The following is a 21,248-nucleotide window of genomic DNA, read 5'->3' on the forward strand; positions in this document are numbered from 1 at the left end:
GTGGTCCAGCAGGGAGCCTTCTGTGCTGCTGTCATCCACCTCTGCTCCTTGGGTACTTCTGTGACCCGAAGCCAAATATTTGGTAGAGACTACAAGCTGACCTTGGGCAGCTGCCCGGCAAGTGCACGAGAGGCGTGGGTTGCTCGGCCTTGGCATGTTTGTGGCCATCCACCTCCAGCTTTGCCGTTCGGAGAGGCAGGGTGCTGAGCTGAAGGAGGGAAGAGCTGGTAAACAGCAAGGTGGTAGCTCTTGGTCGGTCAGGGCTAGGGACGAGGCAGGAAAACGTGCTTTCAAGATGAGTCTGCTTTGCGGGGCTATCTAGTCTGTTGCCTCTGAGATATCAGCCTCCTCTCCTCAGTCAACAGCCTGTGTGAAGCTTTTCTCCTCCTCTTCCCTGGCCCCGACGACATCTGAACTGTGCGTGCTTCTTTGCAGAGTCTCACCAGTGTAGAAATGACGAATTCAGCTGCAGCTCAGGGATGTGCATTCGTCTCTCCTGGATGTGTGATGGTGATAACGATTGCAGGGACTGGTCCGATGAGGCGAACTGCACTGGTAAGCACTTTGATGTGATCGTGACCTTCTGTTGCAAACACCCGTTACTTAACAGCCCAGGGTGCTGGAAGACATTGGCCAACGTCTTGTGCCTCAGTTTCCCTGCTTGTTAGGTGAGCCACCCAGCCTGGCAGCCTGTAGTTCATCTCGGAGTGATGTAATGCTCCAAAAGCAGAGAGTTTCTTTCCTCCAGTGCCTTCAACAGGCCTTAGGGCTCACTGTGAATTTGCTGACAGCTTTGCAATGCTCTCAGAGTGATCCAGCTTTGCTTTTTACTTGCAAGATTGCACGGACAGGTGTGCTCTGCCGCGGTGGCCACAGCCGGTGGTGGCTGTGCCTTTGAAGCTCCATTGAATGGGAACGCGGGTCGGTGCTGCCGGACAGCCAAAGGATGCTTCTGTGCAAAAAGGGCTCCCTTGTTGCACGGAGGCAGCGAACAGACCAGTGTGCACCGTTCGTGTTTCACAGCTTGAACTCTGGCTGTTTCCTTGCCATTGAACACATGGCAGAAAACAGGTGTGGGCTTTGCAGGTTCTCCACAATTAATTGATCCGAAGGGAGGCCAGTTTAGTTCAGGAAGTGTCTCCTCTTCTCGCAGCCTCACTTTGCTCCGTGGGTTTGAAAATTTAAAGAGGGTGTTACGAGTACAGAGTCACACATAGAAGATCCCCTCTTGGTTTTGCTTACAGTTCATACTGATGCAAGGCCGTTGCCAGAAATACTATTGCTCCTAGCTTAACCTCTCGTGCAGCAAGTCCTGCACCTGTGAGCCTCCTTCTCTGTTTGCAGTTGAAAGTCACAACACTCAACCGGCCCCCGCACCGCGGTGTAAAACTGATGTTCCTCAGCAGTCTCCTGAGGCTAACACCCAGATAGAGCCTTCTTCTCATTAGAAAAGCCAACAGATAACAACGTATGAGTCTTTTCCATTAAACAAACAAACAAACAAACAAACCCCCCAAAAAACAACCAAGCCAAAAACCTAAGTATTTGCATGAGAAGTCAGTTCTGAGGGTCAGCGGTGCTTCAGTCCATCAGTGAAAGACACAAGATCTTACTTGTAAAGCAACACAGGGGATATTTCGAGATAAAAGCAGTGGTTTCCATGCCACGTGGCTGAGATCAGCCCGTCAGAGCAGACGGGCTGATGGGGCCTGGGGACCCCTGTGGGGACCACGAGAGCCCCCAGTGACACCAGCAGCGGCTTTGCCCTGGCTGCAGCCCCGGAGCTGTTGTCGTGGGGCTCTGGCACAAGGATCACAGAGATCCCTTTCAGGCCTCTGAGCTCCTGCGTACCCACCCCTGCGGCATTCGGTGTGCCTCAAGCATGTGGGGTTTAGAGCACGGCACTGGGGATCCTGGTCATTAGTATTCCGAGTGCGTGGCTGTATAAGGAGGTTTAATTTATATTGGTATCACTTATCTCTCGTATGAGTTTCTCCAGAGAGAATTACTACAGGAAAGGAACTACTTCAAAAAGCGTACTGGGTGTGTAAAGCCTAAAGTTGAAATTATCTAAGAGGATCACAATTATTTAAGAAACATTTCATCTGACTCCACCGGCTGCAATTATTGCTCTTATCTAAAATAATTACATTTCATGCTGAATACCTAATAGAATATTACTGCCACAAGATTGTAGTATTTTGAAATATCTGCAAGTGCATGTCACTCGCTAACCTAAAATTCAGTAGCATGCAATTTAATTAAGTTGAACATTGCTTTTCTTCTCAAAAACGATGAGTGCTCTCCTGGTTGAAGAGCGATATTTGTCTCTAAAGTGACAACGCAAGCCTGGGCTTCAACCAAGATACCCCACAGGCAGATACTTTCGTGACGGGAGCCTAAGGAAAACCAAGGCCCTTCTCCCTTGGAAATCCAAGGGGAATTATATCTCTAATTTGCTTTGGCAACATGGTAGAGCCTCGCCTGCCTTAATTAAAGGCCGTCTCGGAGTCTGTCCTGTCCTGCATGGGTGATCCTGCTGCTCCGCCAAGGCTCACTCGCTGTGATGTTTCTTGCCATCTCTGGCAAGATGCCACCAGTGTCACCTTTGCCTACACACAGCAAGGACCGAAATCAAAGAGAAAGAGGCTCCTGACTTTGGGAGAGCTTTAAGAGTGCTCCCCAGCCTCAGAAAGCCTTCCCTGAGGCACAGCAGGCTGCTGAGCGAGTACAGCATGGAGAGGAAAAGACCACAGCATGACCCAGGGAGGACCTGGACTCACGGCAATCTCTTGCCTGGTGTCCCTGGGGTGGTCACTCGTGCTCTGGAGCTGTGCTCAGCACTGGGACGTGCCACGGCACAAAGTCCTGGCACGGGCAAAGGGAGCGGGGGTGCGTGGCGGTGGGTCCGACTCGCCGTGTGCCGCACCCCGCGCTCAGGCGGTGCCCCCGGCTCTGGTTTCAGCAGTATATCACACCTGCGAGGCATCCAGCTTCCAGTGCCAGAACGGCCACTGCATCCCGCAGCGCTGGGCCTGCGACGGCGACGCCGACTGCCAGGACGGCTCCGACGAGGACCCCGCCAACTGCGGTAACGCGCGCCACGTGCAGAGGGGGGTCTGCAGCGGGGCAGGAGGGGTTTCTGCAAACCCAAGGGGACGGTTCCCGTCCCTCCAAAAGCAAGCAGGTGCAGGGAGAAGGCACGTGGAGCTGTGCTGTGGCTTTTTGTAGCTAACTAAATGCAGCTTTAAAAAAAAACATGCTACATCCACACAATTCTGAATTTCAGAAAAAAAGTGCAACGGCTTCCAGTGCCCGAATGGCACTTGCATCCCAACCAGCAAACACTGCGACGGCATCAATGACTGCTCCGACGCCTCGGACGAGCAGCACTGCGGTGAGTCCCGGGTCTGCAGGGAGCTGGCGGGGCCCCGGCAGCGAGGGCTGACAGCCTTCACGGTCTGCAAAGCCTGTCTCGCTGGGAGAAAAGCCCTGGTGAGATAATGGGAAAGCCTTAGTTAGCATTCACAAGCCCCTGGGAAATCAGCGGGTCCGTGAGTGTCAGCAAAAGGCCCAGCAGGCAGGGCTGGGACAGACAGGGAGGGCACACGCTGTCAGGAGCTGTGTTCAGGGAGGTGACCAAATCCTTCCTGACGACTGTGCCAACCCGCCTGCACCCTGATGCGTTGTCAGGCGAGGGCAGCCTGTGCAGGGACAGGGCTCGAGCGATTTGTGTTGGAAACTTTCTGTAACTTCATGAAAACCGGCCGCTGCGCTCAGGCCTGTGTCGATCACAGTGGGTGGCGTCCCTGGTGCCAGGGATGGCAGAGGTGCCATGCCCTCCTCTCCTCACCTCCCGTTTCTCCAGAACCCCTGTGCACCCGCTACATGGATTTTGTGTGCAAGAACCGGCAGCAGTGCTTGTTCCACTCCATGGTGTGTGATGGCATCATCCAGTGTCGAGACGGATCAGATGAAGACGCCAACTATGCTGGCTGCTGTAAGTGTGTTATTGTGCAGCTTTGCAAAAGGAGGGTTGGACAGAATGAAACCAGAGGCATGGAGAGGAAAGTGCATTCCCCAGGATACCAGAAAACTGCCAGATCTCCTAAGAGGTGGCTCTGGACTGTCATGCTGTGCTTATAAATCCATGATTGCCTCCGAGTGTGCTGCTTCCTTCCTCTTCAATGATGAGCTTCCCTCAAGCCCTTGGACTTTACACTAAACCTCTGATGTCTCTCTGTCCCACCCCTGCAGCTCAGGACCCCGAGTTCCACCGGACCTGTGACCAGTTCAGCTTCCAGTGCCAGAACGGCGCGTGCATCAGCCTGGTGTGGAAGTGTGATGGGATGGATGACTGCGGTGATTACTCTGACGAAGCAAACTGTGGTGAGCAGTACCTCAGGGTCTGTTGTCACCGTAATTCCAGCCTCCTCCGAATTTCAGGAGCACAGAGTACTGGCTTCTTCATGTTTTACATACACACGAGTGTATGTACATATACGTGTGTGTAGCATTCTGTTTGCACATTGCAGGGTGTCTTACATGGAGATCAGTATCGTTTTCCTCATATTGCAGGAAGATAAACTGAAGCGCACTGAAAATCCAATACGACTGGCACATCCTGTGCTTGACTAAGTCTTATGTGACCATATTTACTCCACAGATTCCCAGCCTAAAGCAGACGGGCAGTTTCCAGCCAAACTCAATATTTACCGCTGTTCTCTGCTAGTTGGAGGAGCTGTACCCAGCCAGACGAAGCAGCTGTGTCTTCATTTCAGAGTTGCAGGGTTTGCTTCTCTGCTTCTGCTGTGCTCTGTCTGAATTTCGCTCTCAGCTCTGGTTCTCAGATCGTAGATGGTGTCTGGCCATGAGATGCCTGTGTGTAACAGGCTAGCGAGGGCTGTAAGGAATGGGGATGCTGGAGATGAAGAGAAAGGACCCTGCCTCTGCTGCTCGGGGGAATAGACAGGGTGATGCTCTCTGGACCAGCCGTAACCTGGCCTGAGACTCTCCCACACCGCAGCTGTGCTGAAGACAGGTGAAATAATGTTGGGACTCACAGCACTCTCCTCTCATTGTCAGAAAACCCGACAGAGGCCCCGAACTGCTCCCGGTACTACCAGTTCCAGTGCGGGAACGGGCACTGCATCCCCAACCGGTGGAAGTGCGACGAGGAGAACGACTGCGGGGACTGGTCCGACGAGAAGGAGTGCGAGGGTGAGGGCACACGCTACGCTGCTCTGCTTGCGGGAGCCCTGGCCAAGGCTGGGCTGTGGTGTGCTGAAGGACCGCTCAGCACCAGCTGCCTTCTCACAGCTAGCCCCTGTGGCTCCAAAGATGCCCCGTGAACAGGCTGTGTGCCCACTCTCATGCATCTTTTTACTCTGTGTTTTTGGAAATCCTGATCAGGAGCTGTGCAGGTACAATGCAGATGAAAACACTGGGTTCGTAACGCCTTGCCTGCTCCCTGTTTCCCTCTGCTGATAGTGGCTTTCATTCTGCTGGGACCAGGCACAGCTTACAGCCCGTACATAGGAGCAGGCCTCTCAGATCAGCTCTCAATGTGTATTTTTAGGTTCTCCGGTTCATCCCGTTACTACATCAATCCCACCGACGTGTTTGCCGAATCACTTCCGTTGCAACAGCGGCGCCTGCATCATGAACAGCTGGGTCTGCGACGGGTACAAGGACTGCACCGACGGCTCCGACGAGGAGGCCTGCCCTACTTCGCGTAAGCTTTTCTCTTCCTCACGCCCCTTTTCCTTTTCCTGTAGGATCGCATCTGCAAGGACTCTGGGCCTTTCAGTCTCAAATCCTTGCCAGATCACAGGGTTAAATTACACCGTGGTGTAAAAGCCCACTGTCTCCTCTCTCCCTGAGGTCACACCTCCTGCCACGAGCTGGGACGACTGCTCCAGCCCCGCAGGCAGCGGGAATCCATGCCGGAGCAGGTCCCTGCTCAAACGCCAGCGTGTCTCGAGCTGTGTAGGGGCACAGAAAGCGGGGCTGCAGGCTGGGCTTCCAGCTCACACCTATGCTGAAGGTAGAAGAGGGTTTCTCCTGGCTGCTGTCCTTGCTAAGGCGTGCAGAGCTCCGAGCCGCTGCAGGACATCCCCTGCAAACCAGTTGCTTTTCCATCCCTCTGCAGTCGGGAGAGAGGACGGCTTGGGCATGGTCCCAGCAGGAGCCATTTACCTGCTAGATGGGAAGAGATTGCCATCTAGTGGAGTCGGGACCTGGGGACAGGTTTTGGTCCCTGCCGGTGGCAGCGGTGGTTTTGCCCTGCGTTGGGTGGTTTCCTCACTCACCGCTGTGTGCAGGACCCAACGTGACGGCCACCTCCCCGGCGCTCCCGGGACGCTGCAGCAGGTTCGAGTTCGAGTGCCAGCAGCTGCACAAGTGCATCCCCAACTGGAAGCGGTGCGATGGGCTGCGGGACTGCCAGGACGGCACAGACGAGAGGAACTGCCGTAAGTATGGGGAGGGGAGAGCGTCTCGCCTGGCTCTTTCCCTTGGGAAGCTCTTTGTGAGGATGGGGGGGACACCAGAGAGTTTTCTTGCTGGTGGAATCCATGCAGTAAAGGCAGTGTTATGGCAGAAAAGGACAACAAAAGCCCAAACAACCAGCGTCCTTCCCATTAGAAGTCTGGTGGTTGTTCTCAGTGGGATAAGGTCCAGCTCCTCTGATACCACCATGTGTGATTGTGCCAGAAGACGCAGCCAGAATGAGATAGCACTATGACAGACACGCTCAGCCTGGGCTCCATCCCTGACATGTGGCCACCCCAGCATCATGCCTGCTTCTGAAGCTGTGATGCCAGCGCTGGCACTGCAAACAGCCCAGTGCTGGTGAGGAACTTTCCTGCCTCGAGTCCTGAAACCGTTCTGCCTCTTTCAGCTACTCACAGCACCCTGTTGTGCCCTAACGGTTTTAAATGTGAGGACGGAGAGGCCTGCATTATGGCGACAGAGCGGTGTGATGGATACCTGGACTGCTCAGACAGCAGCGATGAGAGAAACTGCACTGGTAAGCAGCAGCCCTCTCCCATTCCTCACGCCCTGCTCTGTGTTAGCATACGGAGGTGCTCTCCTGGCTACGTGGCCTTTCATTCACAACGTTCCAGATGTATCTGCCTCTGTTCAGTTGTCCGAGTTACCTCCTCACCCATTTATAACCAGCTTATACTTCCCGGCCAGTGTCTACACTGACAATTTGTTTTCCAGCATCCTCAGACACAGAAAAACAACTGTAGGACAGGTAGGAGGCAAAGCTGTCTATTTTACATGGCTCACGGGTCTCCAGCTCTGTCCTCCTTTGCAAAGTGACCCTGGGAGCCATGGCACGTGTCCTGCCACTGTCACTGGTCCTCCCACACTGGCCTTCGGTGGCCCGCAGAGGCAGGCGGGACGCACACCGCAGCCCGCCCGGGGTAGATAACAGCGATCGATCGCTGTCTCTCGCCAGCCGTGAGATTCAGCCGCTTTCCTGCGGAACTGCTTAGGGGTTGGAGCATCAATCAGGTTTTAGTTCTTTAATTAGATATTGATTGGGAGAGGCTAGCGGGTTCAGGGGAGGGGGAAGGAGCTGCGGAGATTCACAGCTCGGCTGCTGTGCCGAGGGGAACCCATCTCTTTGCCCTCGGATAGCTTGTCTTGCCCTGCCTGCCCGCAGACCCACGCTGGTAAGTGCCTCTCCCAAAGTCAGGCAGCGATTCAGCCACAGAGCTCGTGTCAAGGCAATCCCCAGGCTCCTGTCTTAATTACCAGCCTTTGCTTGGCTCCTTCTGCTGAACGCGAGATGTGATAAGGAAAAGCAGACACAGAAGGGCCCTAGGTGGCTTACGGTGACAGCACGGATTCGTCACACAAGTTGTAGGGTGACTTAGCTTGCACTGATCGGTTTGCACTCACACGCTTCCAAAACTATATTACAGAGTATTTCATCAACAGCCGTGCCTTATATTTCCTTGGGGGAAAAGGGGTGTTTGCATGATGCAGCATAAACAACAAAGATATTTTGAGGAGAGCTAAGAGCACCAGGGGTACATTCCTGCTCTGAACTGCCTCCTGACAAGCCTGCTCTTCTCTGTAGCTAACACCTGCCTAAATTACATGTTTAATTTGAATGGTGCAAATACTCCCTTCAGTCACATTACTGTTTCTACATCCACGTGTTATTTGTGCTATGAACATAACTCCTCTTTCTCTTCTGGGCAAAGGGCTTGTTTCCCTCTGGTAAACTAACTTTTCCTGTTGCCTGCTTAGATGACACAATCGTGTACAAAGTCCAGAACCTCCAGTGGACGGCCGATTTCTCCGGCGATGTCACTCTGATGTGGGCTCGGCCAAAAAGAATGTCCTCGACCTCCTGCGTCTACAACATCTATTACAGGTACTCTGCGCGTTACGCTGCACGACCCCTCGCTGTTCGTATCAAGTAAAGGCTGGGAGAAGCGTGAGCACAGGGTCAGTACGCACATGCTTACAGCAGAATACCATATGGAATCAGACCTGAAAGACTGATTGCTGCACAGTCTGGTTCTGCTTGGAAAATCTAGTATTTTGTTGCAGAGCGCACCCAAAATAGCTGTAACTAGGGAGCATTTGTGAAAAGCTGTATTTGTTTCCTCCAGGTTATTTATTCAGACAGTGAAGTGGTTGTATTCAGGGTGTTTTTTTTCCTCTACTTGGGTCTTGTCTTTATGGGACTGCTAACAAAGAGAACAAAGTCATGAAATCAGAGCCCAGCAGTTACAGAAAACCTCAAAGGACGGTGCTTGTAAGTCACTAGGCTGTGTTTAGTTCAGGCTTTAAGAGAGCATCTTTTCAAGCCAGTGGTGCGGCTTTACTGAAAGGGAAACTAAGCAGCAAGCTTTTGAACTGCAGATAGCTGGTGGCACCCTTTGGGACAAGCTGTGCCCCCGTGTTACTAACCAGCTGCCTGACCGGAGGGATGCGACTCTCTTGCGCAGGACGGTTGGTGAGAGCGTTTGGAAGATGTTGGAAACCCACAGCAACAAAACCAACAGCGTTTTGAAAGTCCTCAAGCCTGACTGTACCTATCAGGTGAAAGTCCAAGTGCAGTGTCTCAGCCGAGTCTACAACACCAATGACTTCATCACCCTCCGGGCACCCGAAGGATGTAAGCAGACCTGCACAGCTCGTGTCGGTGACCTGACGCATACCACTTTGGCCTAGAAAGTAGATATCATGGAAGTGTCCTCACATACCACTTTGGCATAGAAAGTAGATATCATGGAGGTGTCCTCATTAGGAACAAAAGGAGTCTTTCCACAGGCCTAGGAAATTGTGCCGGCCTTACAAAAAGGGCTGCGGGTTCCCTGCCTAGAGTCAGTCCAGCACTGAGTCACCAGTCTGCCCTCTCTCTTGCCCATGACTTAGTGGCTTAGTACCACTGGGAAGTTCGTCTCTTCTTACAGTGCCCCGAGGAGCCCAGGGGACTGTTCAGTACCGCACGCACGGAGCAAGATCTTTCCAGCTCAGAGAGGAGGTCAGATTAAGGAAGGGATGAGATAAAGAGCTTAGCAAAATCCTAGCTTCACCCCAGTTATGAAAAGGGCTCCATTGCTCCAGAGCAGGACTGAAAGGGACTCGGGACACAAGTGCAGGGATGAGACATCTCCTACGAGCCAGGACCGCTTGGCCATCCCCACCTGGTCCCAACCTTTCAGGGAGACCCTGGCCTAATGCTGCTTTTCCCCCTGTGATCCAGACACACAACTGTGACTGTCTCTAACACCTCTGTTTCTCTCTCCAGTACCAGATGCTCCCTTTAACCTTCAGCTGTCCCTGAAGAAAGAAGCCGAGGGTGTGGTGACGGGCTCCTGGAGTCCCCCTGTGAACGCCCACGGCCTCATACGGGAATTCATCGTGAGTCTTGCAGCCCTGCGGGGCTGAGTCCGGATCGGCGGTGGGAGGGGGAAGGCTGCTGAGGGCAACTGGCCTTTCTGAAGACAGCTATCTCTGCAGACTGGGGTGGGCCAGGAATAGGACATTTCATAGAGGAAATCTGCTGAGAGCATCGGGCAGGTTGGGAGAAGAGGTGCTGCAGGGCTGTAGGTAGTGACACAGCCCTTGAGTTCATAATTTCATTTCTAACTCCCTTTCTAAGCTTTTGTACTTCATTCTACTGAGATTTTGACACAGAGGAACCTGTCACCCCGTGGTATTGTTGACTCTGGAGCCCTCATCCCTTGTTTTGGTGCTCCTAGGTGGAATACAGCAGAACTGGATCCAAGGAGTGGTCGTCCCTTAGAACCACCAAGAACTACACTGAGATCGAGAACTTACAGGTCAACACATTGTACACAGTTAGAGTGAGTATTTTCAAAGCTCTATCCATGCATGCTCTCAGTACTTTTCACTGGATGGTCTAAGTCCTGCACAGTCGAGTACATTGTTAAAATTCTGCCCTTTAATGCCAACCCACAATGGGGGCTTGGCATTTGCACTGCTAATGTATATAGTTTCAAGGCCTGAATTAAGGCCCTTGATTTGCTCCTTCTCCCAGAAGGCCAGGCTGTATTGTGAAATCTGCGCTACTAATTGCCCATTCCAGTGTCACTGCAATCACAGCAGATCTGGGCCAGAGATAAATTTGGTCCTGACTGTATCACTGGGAAAAGAAGCAGATGTGGGGAATGTGTGCACATGAGAGAAGTTGGGTAATTATGGACAGAACTAATAAGAATAGGAAATGAAAGTCTGCACCTTGGGCCCTGGGAAATGTATACTCTGCCATTGTCCATCCTCCCTGTGCCGGACGAGCATGGGTTCTCGGGGGAGTTCATTGGGAGCTGCAAAAAACCCCTCTCCCCACCCATGAATCAATGTTATTCTTACACTCGTTGGAGTGACTCTTTCCTTCCTTGGTATTCCTTCCTGTACTAATCTGTTCCTAAATTCATCTTTGGAACTAGATTCGGTGCTTGCATAGACTTCACCGCATGGTTCTTACCTACGTTATGGCCGACAGAGTCCAAAGTTCCTTATCTTGATGGACTCCTCATAAAAATCTCATAAGAGAGTGGTTATCTGCAAAGAGGATGTACCTCCCTCCTCTTAGATTCCTTTAATTGACTTAAAGTAGTCTGCTTTATGTCTGTAATAAGCATTTTATTGCCAAGTAATGAAGCTATTGTTTGCTTCAAAGTCCTTTTCCCGTGAGCTCTGCCACATCCGTAACCTTGCCCTAGCCTCATTCTCTGTTTGCATTATACAACGTTGGCGGTGTACATTTGTTCATATTAACCAACCCTCTTATTTGAAAAGGTTGCTGCGGTAACTAGTCGAGGAGTGGGAAACTGGAGTGATTCCAAATCCATAACCACCATAAAAGGCAAAGGTAAAGGTTGTTGTTTCAGTCAACTTGGACAGCATAGCAAAAAAGCAGACTCTAAGGCTGAAGTGTTAGCATCAGCGTGCATAACCACCTCCTCATTCTTTATTCTTCCCTGTTGAGCGTTTTACACCATTTAATAACTTCGTTATCCCATTTCGCTTAACTTGAGCTGCCTCCAAGTTCAGTAGCAAGTCTGAACAGGTTGCCAACTCTTCCTCTGAACTCTGTGGGACGTGCAATGGATGTATTGCCCTGGAAGCGGGCGAGACGCCTGTCCAGAAGGTGCCCCTCTCTCCTGGACTGCAGATGGATGCCCTCTGACTTATTGCCTGACTTGTGTAGGCTAGATTCTACCTTCAGATAGGCAAGACATGTTACCACTAAGTCCTTTGCTATCACTGGTTGAAAGGATGCTTTCTCAGTCTTCTCGTATCATGATTATGAGAGTTTCTGCATCTCATGTAGGTTAGACCACTAAAAGAGCACTAAGGCTCTGAGGAACTATCACAACATTACAGTGTGACAGTTCATAAATTCAAACAACACAGTAAATCATTTCCCTACAAACTGTTTTTAGAAAACCTTTTGGAATCGTTTGTATTCATGCCAAGTTTTTTTTCCAAACTTGTATTTTGTAGTCAAAATTGTCTGCTAATTTGTTAAAGTGCATCCTCGCTACGTTGACAGAAGAAGGAAAGAGAACACCGTGCTACTAAAGTTGCACGATTCAGATAATATGAAGTACATGAGCGATGGTTAGAAAAACAGAGGTAGAAAGAACCGTAATAACTTTCACTTCAGGTTTTGCACGAGCATTTGGTAGCTGTCCCCACCGATAGCTCCTGACCTCCCTCACTGGTTCCTCTGAAGGCCAGAAGTTGTTAGCTGTGATATGAGCTTGTCCCACTGAGGTCAGAAGTAAAATACCTGTGTCCAGACCTCTCTGCTTCCAGCCTGTGCCGAGCGAGGCACAGATAAGGTGGCTTTTAGATGGTTGACTGAAAAAATGATGGAGGTACAGCATGTCCGTGCCTTCTCTGAGGGGCACGTGTCTTAGAGATGGGCAAGGTTGGGGCTGGAAAGATGAGGGATTCCTCATCTGAGAAATGACTGTCATATGACAGCCTGTATTTTACCTGTCCCCTCTTAATAAGCATTTGTATTTCTTTGTGCTGCAGTAATAGCTGTTTCTCCGTTTCTTTCCTTCCAGTCATTCCTCCACCTGTCATACACATTGAGAGCTACAGTGAGAATTCCATAAGTTTCAGCTTAAAAATGACCACTAATATCAAGGTAAAATTTTTACCTTTACTTCTGAAGCTAGAATAAAGAAAAACAGACCTGCATTGGGTAAACGGTAAATATCGGATGTGATAAGCTATTGCCCATTTCAGTATTGTAATTACTTTTTGAAACTAGTTAATTCATGCCAGTATATTTCTTACTACTCATCAACCGTCCCAGCTCTCTTAGTTAGGATGGGAAACAAAATACAAAGACTTTCACCAGTGAGCCTTTCACTGCATGCAAAAACAGCTGAACTGATGGTTTGTACCGTGTGCCCTTGCTGCTTGACAGGTCAGCGGTTACGTTGTGAACATCTACTGGACATTTGATACACACAGGCAGGAAAAAAGGACTCTGATCATAGAAGGAGAAAAGTCCGTCCAAAAAGGTAAATTCTTTACAAAGTGTAAAATTCTGCTTTAGTCACCACCAAACAGAAGGTTTTATGGAAGGCTATAGGAATCTTCTTTTTCTTTTTTTTTTTTTCAACAGAGTAGTTTCGGTGTAGGAAAGAATAAATCTTGAGAGGACAAACCAGCAAATCCCTGTCCTCTCTTCTTAGGACTCGGAGATTTCAAGCGGATTTGGGATTTATCCCCCAGAGCTGCACTAGCCTTTTCTCATCACACGGGATTTTGTTTGTGGTTCCTTATCTACTCTGCAAAAGGTCAAGAATTTCTTGGGCTTGTATAGAGTACACGGCCCTGTTAATCAGGTTACCTTCTGGTTTGGGAAAATCACTGGTGTGCACAGTCTAGAAAGCATGCCACTACGGGAAAGCATGCCACTACAGAAAAGCACAGGCTAGGTTAGATACCAGAGTGCCAGGTGCTTCTGTATAAAGGAAGTTACTCAGAATGAATCAAAACACAAACCAGGAGAGGCAGGCTGCTGCCCAAGGTTGTTTGATGCTGCTGACCATTTCCTAGTGCTCTCACCCTGCCGTTGCAGTGCTTTGCCTCACCTAACAGTGCCCGTTTCTCTTCTTGCTCAGTGGAAAATTTGACAGCACACACCCCCTATGAAATCTCTGCTTGGGCTAAGACGGAGCTGGGTGACAGCCCTCTGTCTTTTGTACACGTGGTGACCAGTGGGACGAGACCTGCATCACCAAGTCTCAAAGCCAAGGCCATCAACCAGACTGCGGTGGAGTGCAGCTGGACCGGACCGAGGAACGTAGTAAGGCACCAACTCTCTTTTCTCACCAGCCAGGACAGGGTCTAGCTCAGAGCCTCAAAACACAAGCGAAATCTTAAAACAGAATTATTTGTAGGGATTGAATTGCAAGGCCTTGAAAATTTTATGCTCAACAAACGAGAGAAAACACCTTCTGCGCCCTAAACAGAAGCGAGGAAAGCCTTCTTGTCTCCTTGTTCAGCCACTGATCCAGTGGAGAACTGGCTGAAATACAGATAGCATGATGCTCCAGCGGTCTTTCAGTGACTGCTGTGTTATCAGAGCTGAGCTCAGGATTTTAGGGCGGGGAGGGCAGCAGTGAGCGGGCAGGCTGAACCTGAGCTTGGGCTGGAGAGAGTGCCAAGAGAAAAAAGGGTCTTTCCATCACATCCCTAGAAAGTGACAGCCAGTGAGAGTTTGGATGGGAGCTCCGGCCCTTGCCAAAACCTGTCCCGTCCCTCTTGTGCTCTTCCTCCGCAGGTCTATGGCGTCTTCTATGCCACATCCTTCCTGGAGCTGTACAGGAGCCCTCACAATGCCACCACCACCTCCCACAACATCACTGTGACGGTGCAGCGGGATGAGCAGTACCTGTTTCTGGTCAGCTCCTTTTCTGTTCCCCCTTCTGCCTGCACTGTGGGCTGCAGCGCAGTACCAAAGGGTGCAGGCACAGCATTAACATCCGTGTCGTCCCTTCAAGGTCCGTGTGACGTCTCCCTACCAAGGGCCACCGTCCGACTACGTTGTGGTGAAGATGATCCCTGACAACCGGCTTCCCCCTCGGCACCTCCACTCGGTGCACACCGGAAAGACCTTTGCAGTCATTAAGTGGGAGTCGCCCTACGATTCGCCCGACCAGGACATGGTAATATCTCACAGCACCTACTCCTGTCCCTTTGTGTGCAAAACCCTGGCTCAAAGACAGAGCTCTGCCCTGCTGCTGATGGTGAACTGGGTCCAAGATCAGGTCTGCCCTCCATCTAAATAGTTGTCGGCAAGATGCTGACACCTGCAGGACCTGCATTTCCTCTCTTCGCAGTACTGGCAACTAGCTCAGGCCTATAACATCCACGCTGCCTTTAAAAAGAGTCAGGTCTGGGATAACTGTTGCTGACTGAGTCTCAAAGCAAACTTGGGCATGTGCTAAAACACTTTTCTGGGCTTCGGCTTTGCCCTGGAGCCTGTGCTGAGCGGGGCCGGAGCACAGCCTGCAGGGCAGGCGTTGGGCCAGCCGGGCTGCGGCTCTGCCCCCTGCTCCAGCCGTGCCAGCACAGCCCCAACAAAGCCCCGGTCTGTTTTCTGGCACGCTGGCGTACGGTCAGGTCTTGCTCTGTTGAAGCTGAGTCATTTTCTCAGCAAGCTTTCCACTCCTGTGCTGGTCCAGAGACTTTAACAGCAAAGATTTAAAGGTATAAATCTCCCTGGCAAAATTGGAAACTTTGACAGGGCAGGAGTTTGCATTGCATCCGTGTGATTCATTAAAAAATGCAACCTGCAATTTTCCTCTTGCCCTCATCTCTTCCAGTAACTGCATTTTCTGTATCTGTAAATTCTGATCTCAGGCAGAGATCCAGCTAGTCCAACAGCAAGAGGTTTGAAATCTTACTTCCTAGCCTTTCTGTAGAGTGCAGGCATAGTTTAATTCGAGTTTTATCCCCCCTCGTCTAATGTCCTACCATTGTATGAGATTGCTAGCAAGTCTGCAGGAAATCAAGATCTTTCACCATGTGTGCCTTTTCTCCCCCTCCAGTTATATGCTGTCGCAGTTAAAGATTTAGTAAGAAAAACAGATAAAGTCTACAAAGTGAAAACCCGAAACAGCACGGTGGAGTACACCGTTAAGAAACTTGAACCAGGAGGCAAATACCACGTGATTGTTCAACTGGGAAACATGAGCAAAGAATCCAGCATGAAGATTAACACAGGTAAAGGAGAGAGTACTGCTGGCTGGGTGCCAGGGCGAGTCCCTGCAGCACCGTCCGTCCCTGGGGAATCCAGCACCCGTCCTGCACCCCGTCCATCCCACCTCTGCGCTGGCTGGAGGCCACAGTAGTGTTTCTGCATCACTTAGTCCTCTCCCACGGCCGAAGCCCCATTCTGAGAGGCCCCCCTGCAGCTCCCAGGGAAGACAATTTTCGACCCCCAAACAGCAGCAGTGGAAAAGCAGCCTCTCAAACCTTAGCTGGGGAGTTTTCCTCCTGCCTAGATGAAGATGGGAAAGACACCTGTTTGGCTGTGTAGACACGATGAAATACCGTCATTGTCCTAGTGTAAAAACCCACTGAAAAACTCCTACCAGATGACCTCCATGGTACCCTCTCCTCCAGTACAGCCCTCTTCTAAGCAGAGGATTGTGCTGATCCTTAAATAACACTAAGTTTCAGAAGTGACCCCATTGCTGTTTCTCAGCCAAAAGAAAAGCATCTCCAGTGTTCAGACCTAACCCCTCTGCCATTTTTTCTCATTTGCAGTTCCACTGTCTGCACCAGACGCCTTAAAAATCATAACAGAAAATGACCATATTCTGCTTTTCTGGAAGAGCTTAGCATTAAAGGAAAGTAATTTCAATGAGAGCCGGGTAAGTCGCGCTGTCTCTCCCGTCCCACAGGCAGTGTTTCACCAAACCTTGGAGCAGAGTCACTGCAAGGCTCCTTTGGCAAACTCTGAAACACACCAGCACGCTCTGCTCCCCGGAGCGTCCCTGGCGAGCCCCCTGCGCAGAGCTCGCTGCGATTCGCATCACAACTAAGGCCCTAAAGCTGATAGATCCTATCGGTCACCTTGTAGGAACAGTTATCCTCTTGGAAAAGGTCAGCTGTCACATGCGTGAAAGGACCAGGAATAGGACACTGCCCGCTCTGCCGGGAAGCACATTGGTAGTGTCTGAGAGTTGTTGTTATTTAGACTTTGATGGAAAATGTGACATGTTCTCTGTCAGGGCCCGGGCAGGTCGCAAACTATGCCAAAAAAGCCATTGCTGATACTGGGCTCTGTGTTTTGGGTGGTCTCGGGTGGATGCTAAGAACAGAGCAAATCAGACAGACCAAAATCTTCTCCTCCCTGAACTGGCCAAGGTCAATGCATGCTGATGAATGCCTGGAGGAGGCTCCGCATGGCTCCCTCCCGGCTGATAGCCCAGCGCGTTTCATCAAAGCATGATTCAGGAGGAAAAACAAGTTTCAAAGTCAGAAGGAGCAAACCTGACCTCTGCAGCCGAGTGATTTGGGCTTTGTGTCTTTGTTTTCACAACTCCCAGGGTTATGAGATTCACATGTTCGACAGCTTGATGAACATGACGGCTTATCTTGGGAACACCACAGAAAACTACTTCAAAGTTTCCAACCTGAAGATAGGTCACAACTATTCATTCAGCGTTCAGGCCAGGTGCCTGTACAGTGGGCAGATGTGTGGCGAGCCGGCCACGCTGCTCTACGATGAACTAGGAACTGGTAAGTCCCTGGCATCTTAGAATCATAGAATGGTTTGAGTTGGAAGGGACCTCAAAGATCATCTAGTTCAACCCCCCTGCCATTGGCAGGGAAATCCTCCACTACACCAGGTTGCCCAAAGCCGCATCCAACCTGGCCTTGAACACTTCCAGGGATGGGGCATCTACAGCTTCTCTGGGCAACCTGTGCCAGTGCCTCACCACCCTCTTGAGTGAAAAATTTCTTCCTTATATCTAATCTAAATCTGCCCTCTTTCAGTTTAAAACCATTGCCCCTTGTCCTGTCACTACATGCCCTTGTAAAAAGTCCCTCTCCAGCTTTCCTGTAGGCCCCCTTTAAGCACTGGAAGGCTTCTTCCCCATCCTCCTTGACAACGACTAACGAAAGCCTCACAAGCTCACTGGAGAAATGTGCTATCAGTTGCTAATGGCCCTTCTTTTCCTCCCTCATCTTAGGGGAAGACTCCTCTGCATCAAAAACTGGCAGATCCACGGACGTCGCTGCCATCGTGGTACCGGTGCTGTTCCTGCTGCTGGTGACCCTCGGGATCGGGTTCGTGGTGCTGTACATGAGGCACAGGCGGCTGCAGAACAGCTTCACCGCCTTTGCAAACAGCCACTACAGCTCCCGCCTGGGCTCGGCCATATTCTCCTCGGGAGACGATTTAGGTACGTAGCCCTCGGCTTCGCGCACGGCCGTAAGGACATGAAATCAGTGCCACACTAACTCCTCCGTCGTGCCTTGGGCCGCTTTCGGCATAAATCTCTCTATGGGTTTGGTCCTGTTCTAAGAGCACAAAGCTAGCCCAGGGTGAGTGTTTTTAGCAGCTTCACTTACACCACTCCCTCTAATGCAAATCAGTTAAAACTTGAACATAAAGATAAAACCACCAGGTAAGAGCATGAGCGAGGCCACGATATACTGGTTTTGAGGCAGTTTTGTGGCCAGCTTCGGTAGCCCGTTTACTCCTGCCTCGAGAAACACCGAGAGCAGCATAACAGAGCTCTGGGTTTGTTTTGCAGGAGATGAGGATGACGAAGCCCCAATGATAACTGGATTTTCAGATGATGTTCCCATGGTCATCGCATGAAGCGCGTTTCTGACTGTAAAAATCAAATGGTGTAAATATTTTATTTGATAAAAATAGTTGATTGTTTATTTTAAAAATGCACTTTGATTTGCAATATGTTATTTTTATATGGGCCAAAAAAAATTTAAAAAAACACTTTGTAGTAATCAACTGTGAATTGCAGACTAGGTTGGTTTAGTAACAAATTGCTTTGATTTAACATTCATTTAGTCTTACAAGGCTATGCTTGCTGGGCATGCTTTTAAGTCTGTGAGATATTTTCTGTTGACTAAATTGGCTACTCGTTTTATTTTTCTAAGACAAGAATAAATTTATTTAAAAAAAAATTCAGGAGATTATATATGTAGAGAGAGATAAGTAATATAGTCCCTGAAGGTTTTCCTTTTACTTTAAAAAAAAAAAAAAAATCCTTTGGACTTTGTTTTATATGGAAGTATTTTTGTTGTGTTAATTTATTGGGAAATCTGCTTGAGAACAGATTTCCAAAGTCGTCAGACATTGTACACATTATTGTGTAGAACATGTGCCACTTTATCTTGCGAGGCAGTAGTATCTTGGCATCCCCATCATTGTTCTTGCCACGATAATAAAAATCCTTATTTTTACATATTTCCCCCCCTTATTAAAAGACACAATCTTTCTGCAATCTCAGAGCCCAAGTCAAGATACTGCAGCACGTACTTGCTGTATGAGTTCAGCTTCCAGCTGCTGTACCTATAAGATAAAGCATTTGGGCCCTACCAAACCGTGGTGCCAAGGGTCACGCCAACCCCACGCGCCTGTGCCACATGCCACGGGCCGTTAGCCGGAGGGTTTTGGGCTCTGCAGAATCCTTTTGCAGCGCTGTGCAAGCGCCCAGGCTTTGCAGTTTTGACTCTCGCGTTCATCAGGCATGCGGTAACGACAGTCCGTGCCATGCCCTACCCTCCCACCGCTGCCCAAACCCCTCCAGAGGGCACCGGCGGTTACCGAGCTGCTGACCATGCCCATCGCACGTGGCCCAATTAATCTGTAGTTCATTGTCAGTAATGTCACTGAAAAAAATTTGCCGCTACCTGAAGCTAAAGCACACACCTTAAAACACGCTCCCCAGCTGATCAGGACACCCTTCCTCCCTGGAGCTTCTCTGGGATGTTGCTGTGTTGGAGGAACAGAAGGGGGAGCCTCCTCTGTGCGCAACTGGGAGAGCCGGGCAGGCGGACGGGCCGCAGCCATACAGAGCTGTAATTACTGAACATCTACATTCATTTGGTTTACAGCAGGGGTTCAGTCCTCCTTCATTAGAATTTCCTAAACGTAGCTGTAGTGGTACCTTCAGCTTTAGAAGTAACATATATATATACACACTCGTATATATTATTTTCCCATCAGTAGTCATCTCACGTTTCCAGTAGACATAATACTGGCTGCAGAGCTAAGCAGTAGAAATGTCTGGTTACCATCATCGAGCTTTTTTGTGATAGCAAAATGCGCATCTCACCACGATTCCAACTCCTTGCCAACCCTAGAGCGACAACACGAGCGGATGTTCACGGGTCACACCTGTCTGTGCTCTATATATGCAAAGCTTCGCACCAGTAAAACACAGCACAGTCTTGTCACACTGTTTTCTTTGTTGAAACCAAAATATTTTTGCTGTGTAAATTAAGTTATAATTACAGTCTTCCTACAGATGAAATGAGAGAGGCCAGCTATGTTTTGATACACAACTGATCCATTTAATATCACATATAGATAATGTATAGAAAGTTGAAATTCTGTATGGTTTGATACTCTAAAGAAATACTAACTCTATTTTCAATTACTGGTGTTATCATTCCTGGTGACAGTTTTTTCCCCCAAAGCTGGGACCAAACTATAATCAGATTTATATAAGCAGGAGTGAGCTTGCAGAGTTGCAATATTTTTTACCCTGTTAGTAGGTCAGGTGCTGTTCAGGAGTAAAAATTTTGAGTAAATCAACCCAGCATGTATAGATGAATTTGTCTAGAATTAGAGCTACATAGAGAGATCAGAATCTGACCGAGAGGCCAAACTATTCTAAAGATATAAATCAAATGATCTGATATAGGAAAGAAAGCCTAAAAGCAGAGATAAAGAGTATTGAACTCCTTCCTTATTAAGCAGATATTTCTGGCACAGGCAACTGAGAACTACAGTGCAGTATCCCAGAAGATGATACCTCTCTGGTGAGAGTTACTACAGGTTAAATACTGCTACTTTACTCCCCAGGGTAAATCCTAGCACTTAGCCCATCTTGTGTCTCTATCTGGCAGACAGATGCCTAGGGGGACCCTTGCAACCACTTTATGTTCTGCAGAAATCCCTTGGTTGGTTGTTGTCAAGCATCTGCTGGGGGACAGGTCACTTCTGGCCACTCTGAAAGGCTCCTTTGTACCCGTAGCTCAGCCATGCTGGCACGGAGCTCCGACTATTGCCAGCAAAGCGTTTTGTGGGAATATTGTACTCCAAAGCCCCTCTCCCGGTTACCTGTGCCTCACTGTCGCAGCGTGGGCAGCACAGAGCCCTCAGCGCTGTCTGCAGAGTCACCCCTGCATTGCACAGGGGTCTGGGGGGGACACCGCAGCAGGCAGGCTTTGTGCAAAGCTGAATCTACCTTGTGCGGGCAGTGCTGTACTGCACAGGCACGCCCGACCCCCTGAGACTTTCCCTTCCTTCCAAAAATCACCACTGTGCTCTCAGCAAAGCAACTTCACAGGGCTAGTGTATTTTGTACATAGATAGAGAAGTCTAAGCCCCGGGCAGGGACTGAGCAGGTTAGATGCAGTTCTGGGTAAATTGTATATTTTTATGAACTTTCAAAGCACGGAATCTTGTTCACAGAGATGTATAGGGGGTGGGAGGGTTCTGGTGTAAATAT

General features: G+C 49.8%; 1 protein-coding gene across 1 annotated transcript in view; it reads left to right on the forward strand.

The window, feature by feature from the left end:
• Positions 1-18,469, forward strand: part of SORL1 (sortilin related receptor 1) — a 38,395-nt gene extending 19,926 nt beyond the window's left edge. The window contains exons 24-47 of the mRNA XM_009991721.2: positions 436-555; positions 2,966-3,091; positions 3,290-3,397; positions 3,869-4,000; positions 4,258-4,389; positions 5,086-5,220; positions 5,579-5,734; positions 6,324-6,473; positions 6,902-7,030; positions 8,269-8,395; positions 8,976-9,145; positions 9,782-9,894; positions 10,236-10,340; positions 11,296-11,368; positions 12,576-12,658; positions 12,944-13,040; positions 13,647-13,831; positions 14,309-14,428; positions 14,529-14,693; positions 15,579-15,753; positions 16,300-16,406; positions 17,085-17,277; positions 17,733-17,945; positions 18,300-18,469. Of these exons, the coding sequence (XP_009990023.2) occupies positions 436-555; positions 2,966-3,091; positions 3,290-3,397; positions 3,869-4,000; positions 4,258-4,389; positions 5,086-5,220; positions 5,579-5,734; positions 6,324-6,473; positions 6,902-7,030; positions 8,269-8,395; positions 8,976-9,145; positions 9,782-9,894; positions 10,236-10,340; positions 11,296-11,368; positions 12,576-12,658; positions 12,944-13,040; positions 13,647-13,831; positions 14,309-14,428; positions 14,529-14,693; positions 15,579-15,753; positions 16,300-16,406; positions 17,085-17,277; positions 17,733-17,945; positions 18,300-18,367 (3,182 nt within the window). The 3' untranslated portion in view covers positions 18,368-18,469. The remainder of the gene's footprint in view (positions 1-435; positions 556-2,965; positions 3,092-3,289; positions 3,398-3,868; positions 4,001-4,257; positions 4,390-5,085; positions 5,221-5,578; positions 5,735-6,323; positions 6,474-6,901; positions 7,031-8,268; positions 8,396-8,975; positions 9,146-9,781; positions 9,895-10,235; positions 10,341-11,295; positions 11,369-12,575; positions 12,659-12,943; positions 13,041-13,646; positions 13,832-14,308; positions 14,429-14,528; positions 14,694-15,578; positions 15,754-16,299; positions 16,407-17,084; positions 17,278-17,732; positions 17,946-18,299) is intronic.
• The last annotated feature ends 2,779 nt before the right edge of the window (positions 18,470-21,248 follow it).

Source organism: Tauraco erythrolophus, chromosome 26, assembly GCF_009769465.1.
Source record: "Tauraco erythrolophus isolate bTauEry1 chromosome 26, bTauEry1.pri, whole genome shotgun sequence".
NCBI classification, from domain to species: domain Eukaryota; kingdom Metazoa; phylum Chordata; class Aves; order Musophagiformes; family Musophagidae; genus Tauraco; species Tauraco erythrolophus.